This window comes from Salmo trutta, chromosome 14 (genome assembly GCF_901001165.1).
Source record: "Salmo trutta chromosome 14, fSalTru1.1, whole genome shotgun sequence".
Taxonomy (NCBI): domain Eukaryota; kingdom Metazoa; phylum Chordata; class Actinopteri; order Salmoniformes; family Salmonidae; genus Salmo; species Salmo trutta.
This window is the reverse complement of record NC_042970.1, coordinates 73,792,833-73,801,728: the sequence shown is the minus strand read 5'-3', so window position 1 is coordinate 73,801,728 and position 8,896 is coordinate 73,792,833. Positions and strand designations below refer to the sequence as shown.

General features: G+C 45.1%; 1 protein-coding gene across 2 annotated transcripts in view; it reads left to right on the top strand.

The window, feature by feature from the left end:
• LOC115147361 (T-cell acute lymphocytic leukemia protein 1 homolog) overlaps nucleotides 1-6,954 on the top strand; it is a 7,870-nt gene extending 916 nt beyond the window's left edge. The window contains exons 2-4 of one of the 2 annotated variants that reach the window (XM_029689572.1): nucleotides 1,323-2,833; nucleotides 5,239-5,333; nucleotides 5,736-6,954. In XM_029689572.1, coding sequence (XP_029545432.1) covers nucleotides 2,064-2,833; nucleotides 5,239-5,333; nucleotides 5,736-6,256 — 1,386 coding nt within the window. In that variant the 5' untranslated portion in view covers nucleotides 1,323-2,063 and the 3' untranslated portion in view covers nucleotides 6,257-6,954. Of the gene's footprint in view, nucleotides 1-1,322; nucleotides 2,834-5,238; nucleotides 5,334-5,732 lie in introns of both variants that reach the window. The other variant, XM_029689571.1, reaches the window with a different exon arrangement.
• Nucleotides 6,955-8,896: the final 1,942 nt, after the last annotated feature.

The following is an 8,896-nucleotide window of genomic DNA, read 5'->3' as shown; positions in this document are numbered from 1 at the left end:
AAGTTCAAATTGAATTGTAGGCACAAATGCAGCTGAACATCGAAGGTAACATACTCTTCATGACACAAATAAATAGTGGAGCAATTAAGCAACATTATAATTTGATTGCAAATAATAAAATATTACAAAAAAATATATTATAAAAAGAAAGACTTCAACACATCATTGGGAGTGTATTTGTTCCATTGTAATTTTTTTAATTAAACTTTTCTATGAATCAAATGTTTATATTGAAAGCTCACCTTGCCTGTTCTCTCTCTCAAAAATGTGTGGATTTATATGTCATTTCTTATCAATGATCTACACAAAATACTCTGGAATGTCTTTGGAAGAAAAAATCAATTTTTTTTTAAAGATTAATGAAAATGAAACACTAATATATCTTGATTAGATAATTATTCACCGCCCTGAGTCAAAACATGTTAGAATCACCTTTGGCAGCGATTACAGCTGTGAGTCTTTCTGGATTGTGAAATATTCGCCCATTATTATTTAAAACATTCTTCAAGCTCTGTCAAGGTGTTGGGGATCAAGGCTAGACAGCAATATTCATGCAGATTTAAGTCAAAACTGTAGCTTCACCACTCAGGAATATTCACCGTCTTCCTGGTAAGCAACTCCAGTGTATATTTAGCCTTGTGTTTTAGGTTACTGTCCTGCTGAAAGGTGAATTTGTCTCCTATTGTCTGTTGGAAAGCAGACTAAACCAGGTTTTCCTCTAGGATTTTGCATCTCCTTAGCTCTATTCTGCTTCTTTTTATCCTGAAAAACTCCCCCAGTCTTGCGGCCACCACCATGCTTGAAAATACAGAGGCAGGTACTCAGGGATGTGTTGGATTTGCCCCAAACATAAGGCTTTGCATTAGGAGAAGAGACAGTTGCCAAATCCAGCCATGAATAATGAATCACCCAAGTCTTGCAGAAGCAGAACGTATAAGACAGCTGTGAACTTCCTTGAAATTAGGAAAACACACACGCAGTATGATACCAAACAATGGACACCCATGACAACCATGTTGAGCCTGTCATCAGCTCGTGAGAGGGCCAGGGATACTAGATTTTGCTTTGATATAGATTATTTATGGAAAAATGTATCATTATAATCTCCTAATTAATTCCAAATTCTAAATCTAGCTTTATTTTTTATTCACTGAATTACCAAAGTGAGTTATTGTAATGTTTGTTTATGTGTCAATTAATCCATTAATGGATGGGTTGGCAACTGGTGATTTGACACGAAAATAAAATGTCATTCATTCATTCCAGTATTTGACCCACTAACTCATGTAAAACAAATGTGCCTTATCTCTTTTGTTCTACAGGTTCTTTGAAAACCGTCCAATCTTTATGCACCTGGGACAATGTGGATTGTATGGATAGTTTGATTCATATCCGAAAAGACAGACAGACAGACTGGGGGAATAATCAACAGTGTCGGTCGATGGTGACTCATTCAAAGACAACGTACTTGGCTATTCCTCAGGATGTACTATGGGAAAAAGACGTCTAGACTACTAAACTTAAAGCCAGACCAACCAGTCTGCTGTGGAGCTCCAAGAAGACCCAGAGACGCCTCAGTCACACCACTAGTAAACACTGGCACATGATTATTGATGTGAGCATCGTCTGCCCAGCCACTGTAGATTGGACACAGCCTCTTCAGTGGGGCCATGAATGCAAGATCACACTCACATGCTCTCTCCTTTTTTCCTTCTCTCACACACACACACAAACTCACACACACACTCGCTCTCACACACGCAACAGCCCTCAGAATGAAAGGTGACAATAAGACTGGACTGAGCCAAACCCGAGGGCATCAGCCTTAGCTACAACACCATCCCCTGACTCCTGACCCCTGAAAACCCATGACCCAGACAGCCCATCACAGACATCCCTGGACTGATTAATAACAGCAGTAGACAACCCGTCATTCAGGAGGACCAGGGGACTAACAGCATAATAAGGGGATATTATCTGGAGTAGCAGCAGAGGCCCAGGGCTGAGAGAGGTCTGTGGAGGTCTATAGGAGTCTAGCAGCAGCAGCTAGTGGCCTAGACACCATGCTGGGTGAGAGAGACAGAACAGCAGAAGGGGTGAGGGGGGCAGTGGCGGGGTGCCTTCCCACAGGTACCATGATGGAGAAACTGGACCCCCCCTCTGCCTCCCCCCCCTCGGACCCCCTATTGGAGTCTGAACGACTGAGCCCTCAGCAGGCCCCCTCACCGGCTTCACTTGATGCTAGCAGCCCACCGCCGGTTAATGAACCAGGGAGTCCGGGAGACAGGTTTGTCCCACCTAGCCCCCCTGCCTCCCCTCCTCCACCTCCAGAGCCCCCTACCAAGTTGCTTGACCACCCTGCCGCCACCAACATCGCACCTGAACCACCGGTCGCCATGGAAACAAACAACACCAATGGAGGAGGTTTAATTCGCTCCTCTCCGAAAGCCCCCTCCTCCTCTCGTCCTCCCCTCCTCCCAGCCCCAGTGTCTACATCCACTACCCCTGCCGTCCTCCCCCCATCCTCCTCCTCCTCTTCTTCCTCCTTTTCCTCTATTGCCCCCCTCCCTCCCCACATCCCTGTTATTAGTCTGGGACACAGTAAACCCCCCCACCCCCTCTCCCTCCCCAGTAACACCCCTCTAACCACCCTGCACCCCATCCCCAACCACCCCCACTACCATGACCCTTACCACCACACCCACCACCACGGGGGCATCCGCCTCACCCAGCTCACCTCCCTGTCAGGGACCAGACCAGGGGCCCCACCGATCCCCTCCCAGGGCCCCCTGCTGCCCCACCAGTACCTGCCATCACACCACTTCTTCAGCAGGTGATAGGGAAATGTTTCATATTCACATTATATTCCATTATCCAGTGGAGGCTGCTAAGGGGAGGACAGCTCATAATAATGGCTGGAATGGAGTCAATGGAATGACATCACAGACATCAAACATGTGGTTTCCATGTGGTTGATGTCATTCCATTGACTCCATTCCAGCCATTATTATGAGCTGTCCTCCCCTCAGCAGCCTCCACTGGCATTATCATATTTCATGTTATGACTGGCTTTCTGATACTGTATGGCAAACTGTTTCACTATAACTGACAGTTTCACTACTACAAGTGACAGTTTATAACATAGATTTCTCTTTCTGCTTTTCCTAACCCATAATCCTAACCAATTATTAAACTAGAACTACTACTTCCCCATAGAGCCCCATTTCCTAGAATCACTATGATGAAATATCCTTCTTCTTCTTCATTTTCAGCAGGAACATTGTTCTATTTTAGCAGCATGTCTCGGCCAGTGTCAGCTGGTTACAAACCCTAATGAGACACAGCCTGCTGACAGCATGCACACGCCATCAACATCCCAAACATAATCACCATACAGATAGCTTGGCTCGCTTTCTCTCCCTCAGTCAATTTGAAATGTTTTTGCCATTTCAAATCCATTTAACAATTTGAAAACCATTTAAAATATGATTACTCCCCTGAATAACATCGTTTGTACTTTTACAGTTGTATTCTTGTATTGCTTGGATACTTTTAGTTGTTATCTTTTATTTCCAATGGACCCTCTCTCACGTTCCTCCCTCTTTGGACGTCACTTTAATAATGTTTACATACTGTTTTACCCACTTTCATATGTATATACTGTAGTCTAGTCAAGGCCATTTATATTTAACTATTGCTATACATATACAAGTCTATCCTACGTATTCTTCAGATATACTACATATTCTATCCGCATACTGTCCATAATGTCTATACATTCCACCACATATATACACAGCTGAAGTTGGAAGTTTACATACACATTTAAACTCAGTTTTTCACAATTCCTGACATTTAATCCTAGTAAAAATTTGTCTTAGGTCAGTTAGGATCACCACTTTATTTTAAGAATGTGAAATGTCAGAATAATAGTAGAGAGAATGATTTATTTCAGCTTTTATTTCTTTCATCACATTCCCAGTGGATCAGAAGTTTACATACACTCAATTAGTATTTGGTAGCATTGCCTTTAAATTGTTTAACTTGGGTCAAACGTTTCGGGTAGCCTTCCACAAGCTTCCCACAATAAGTTGGGTGAATTTTGACCCATTCCTCCTGAAAGAGCTGGTGTTGCTGAGTCAGGTTTGTAGGCCTCCTTGCTCGCAGGTGCGTTTTCAGTTCTGCCCACAAATTTTCTATGAAATTGAGGTCAGGGCTTTGTGATGGCCACTCCAATACCTTGACTTTGTTGTCCTTAAGCAATTTTGCCACAACTTTGGAAGTATGCTTTGGGTCATTGTCCCTTTGGAAGACCGATTTGCGACCAAGCTTTAACTTCCTGACTGATGTCTTGAGATGTTGCTTCAATATATCCACATAATTTCCCTGCCTCATGATGACATCTATTTTGTGAAGTGCAGCAGTCCCTCCTGCAGCAAAGTACCCCCACAACATGATGCTGCCATCCCCGTGCTTGACGGTTGGGATGGTGTTCTTCGTCTTGCAAGCATCCCCCTTTTTCCTCAAAACATAACGATGGTCATTAGAGATAGAATGTGTCTCCTTCCTGAGCGGTATGATGGCTGTGTGGTCCCATGGTGTTTATACTTGCGTAATATTGTTTGTACAGATGAACGTGGTACCTTCAGGCGTTTGGAAATTGCTCCCAAGGATGAACCAGACTTGTGGAGGTCTACAATTTTTTTCTGAGGTCTTGGCTGATTTCTTTTGATTTTCCCATGTCAAGCAAAGAGGCACTGAGTTTGAAGGTAGGCCTTGAAATGCATCCACAGGTCAATGAGCCTATCAGAAGCTTCTAAAGCCATGACATCATTTTCTGGAATTTTCCAAGCTGTTTAAAGGCACAGTCAACTTAGTGTATGTAAACTTCTGACCAACTGGAATTGTGTCATGCACAAAGTAGATGTCCTAACCAACTTGCCAAACTATAGTTTGTTAACAAGACATTTGTGGAGTGGTTGAAAAGCAAGTTTTAATAACTCCAACCTAAGTGTATGTAAACTTCCGACTTCAACTGTATATATACATTTGTACTCCGGACTCCAACATTGCTTGTCCTAATGTTTCTATATGTGCATTGTTGTGTCTGTTAGATATTACTGCACTGTTGGAGCAAGGAACACAAGCATTTCCCTACACCTGCAATAACATCTGCTAAATATTTGTAAGCGACCGTTAAAATGAGATTTTATTTGATTCTCTCATTCTCTCTCTCAGTTCTCATCTTGGTCCCTCTGGTAACTATGGAATCTTTTCCAGTAGAAGCATCAAGAGACGGCCCTCCTCACACTATGAGTTGGATCTCAGTGATGGTAAATAGAAGATGAACTGGTGTGACTGTCCATGGACTACTGACCAATACCAGCATATGATAAATCAATGAGATACAGTTTATGTAGTGTATGTATGTACATATACACCACAGGAAGCTGCTGAAGGGAAGACAGCTCATGATAATGGTTGGAACGGAGTGAATGGAATGGCATCCTGGAAACTATGTATGTGATGGATTTGACACCAGTCCTCTGATTCCGCTCCAGTCATTACCACGAGCCCGTCCTCCCCAATTAAGGTGCTACCAACCTCCTGTGATATACACTGAGTATACCAAATATTAGGAACACCTTCCTGATATTCAGTTGCGTGTATGTACATGTGCATACTGGTACGTATGTGTATTTAATGCACTGTGCCTGTGTATCCTCATCCAGCAGGCCCTCCTCAGAAGCTGGCGAGGCGTGTGTTCACCAACAGCCGGGAGCGCTGGCGCCAGCAGAACGTCAACGGGGCCTTCTCAGACCTCCGCAGGCTCATCCCCACCCACCCTCCGGACAAGAAGCTCTCCAAGAATGAGATCCTCCGCCTGGCCATGAAGTACATCGACTTCCTTGTCACCCTGCTCAACGACCAGTCCCAAGACAAAGCCAGGGGCTTGCCTGAAGAGAAGACCCAGGATGAGAGGGCCCAAGCGGGGCTGAACAACAAGGATATGCACCCACTTTTCCAGGATGATACTCCCTCTTCAACTATGGTCCACCACGACAGAGGAGACTCCACAGACTCATCAATCATCGCCTTGGCAACCTCCCCAACCTCCAGTTGCTATAGCAACACAGACAGCGAGGAGAACCTGGGGGGTGGGGCTAAGAGCTCAATGGTGGTGCCACGGGGCATTCCGGGAAAGGTCAAAGGTCAGATTCGGACTGCGGTGACACTTGCCAGCGACCAGCGGTGACATGACATGTGACGACACAAAGATGACAAAATTGAATACCTGGTAGTAAATAATATCCGACAAACTGACAGAAAGGACAAAAATGTACAGTATACTTACTACTCTACAAGCAATCTTTGAGACTTTTGGAATCGATGTAGTTCTTTCAATGACATGGTATATCTACAAGGTCAGTTCTGAGTTCTTGTAGCAGTTTGTGGTAGTGTTTGACTGTCCCTCTGTTTGGATTTTGTGTCCTGCAGTGTGGGACTGAGGCTTTCTGGGTAACATAAGCTGTTTCATCAGAACTGAGGCTTCTATGGGGCTACCTGGGAAATGTAGGCTTGACTGTTTGTACATCCAGTCAGCACAGTGTCAGTTACCCTAAAACCTCTGAAGGAGCCATGTTGACCTCATGGCTTTGCTTCCTGGAGTTTGAGACATCAAAAAACATCAATGACGGTAACCTTCAGCCAGTAGTTTATGTGGCAGTTTTTGAAGTTTCCTATTTTCTTTCTTTAGTCAGATGAAGAAGATGGTCCCACCCTCCCTCCCTTAGAGGATAAAATTGTGACATAGTTGTCCCAAATCACACCCTATTTCCTGTTTAGTGCACTACTGGTCAAAAGTAGTGCACTATGTAGGGAATAGGGTGCCATTTGGGACATTGACCGTGCTAGCTGACTGAAATAAAGAGTGTTTTAGTTCTCTCTTCCTTATTCAACATCCTCTTATTGCACTCCAGAATACATGCAGCCCTGTTATCAGCACAATTTCTCAACCCATACAATTGTTTTGCTGCTGTGTCCAGTTTGAGAAACAGACAGTGTACTCGCTGGCAAAGGTATTGTTGTGTGAAGGGGTGCAGATGTGTTTTTGTTTTCAGAAAATTAACCTGGCTTCTTTTATGCCTGTAAGTTGGTTTGTGATTCTATAAAAAGAGTGTATGAACCCTAGCTTCATGTCCACATCCCCGCTCAAACCTAACCTCAACTTCCTGTACACATCCCAGCTCAACCCTAACCTCAACTTTCTGTACACATCCCAGTTCAACCCTAACCCTAACTTCATGTCCACATCCCAGCTCAACCCTAACCTCAACTTCCTGTACACATCCCAGTTCAACCCTAACCCTAACTTCCTGTCCACATCTCAGTTCAACCCTAACCCTAACTTCCTGTACACATCCCAGCTCAACCCTAACCCTAACTTCCTGTACACATCCCAGCTCAACCCTAACTTCCTGTACACATCCCAGCTCAAACCTAACCCAAACCTCATGTCCACATCCCAGCTCAACCCTAACCCTAACTTCCTGTACACATCCCAGCTCAACCCTAACCCTAACTTCCTATCCACATCCCAGCTCAACCCTAACTTCCTGTCCACATCCCAGCTCAACCCTAACCCTAACTTCCTGTCCACATCCCAGCTCAACCCTAACCCTAACTTCATGTCCACATCCCAGCTCAACCCTAACTTCCTGTCTACATCCCAGTTCAACCCTAACTTCCTGTCCACATCCCAGCTCAACCCTAACCCTAACTTCCTATCCACATCCCCTCTCAACCCTAAGTTCCTGTCCACATCCCAGCTCAACCCTAACCCTAACTTCCTGTCCACATCCCAGCTCAACCCTAACCCTAACTTCATGTCCACATCCCAGCTCAACCCTAACTTCCTGTCTACATCCCAGTTCAACCCTAAGTTCCTGTCCACATCCCAGCTCAACCCTAACCCTAACTTCATGTCCACATCCCAGTTCAACCCTAACTTCCTGTCCACATCCCAGTTCAAACCTAACCCTAAATTCCTGTCCACATCCCAGATCAACCCTAACCCTAACTTCATGTACACATCCCAGTTCAAACCTAACCCTAACTTCCTGTACACATCCCAGTTCAACCCTAAACGTAACTTCCTGTCCACATCCCAGTTCAACCCTAAACGTAACTTCCTGTCCACATCCCAGTTCAACCCTAACCCTAACTTCATGTCCACATCCCAGTTCAACCCTAACCCTAACTTCAAGCCCACATCCCAGCTCAACCCTAACCCTAACTTCAAGCCCACATCCCAGCTCAACCCTAACACTACCCCCAAGCCCACATCCCAGCTCAACCCTAACACTACCCCTAGCCCTATAATACCCCTCTGAGAGAATGCCTTTTCTGCACTCAATCAGTCATCCATTACATTTAGGAAATGGGCGTCGTTCAATACATGGTTTCAATCATTCTGTTTATGGTTGTTTGTTTGCGTTGGTTAGTTACATGACATATTTATAACCATGAGAGAGAGAGAGAGAGAGAGAGAGAGAGAGAGAGAGAGAGAGACAGAGAGAGTACCGGTTCGAAAAAAAAAGGTGGAAAAATGCTCCCTGCTGATGTCCCCAAGCCGGACATAGCTGACCCATGACAGAGTACCGTGAGAATCCCGGACGTGGAAAAAACGGGGTGGCGGTAGCGTTGCTTTAACCTCCAGTCCACGATGGACAACGTGTCCGTTCTTTCCCTTCAGTGCAGCTGCAAACAGGTGTGGAAATGGAGGCGTGGGTGGGGGGTAAGGGGTGGTGGTAGGGGGGGTGGAGGGTAAGGGGTTGTGGTGGAGGTGTTGGTGTTGGTGGGGGGGGGGGTGGAGGGTAAGGGGTTGTGGTGGAGG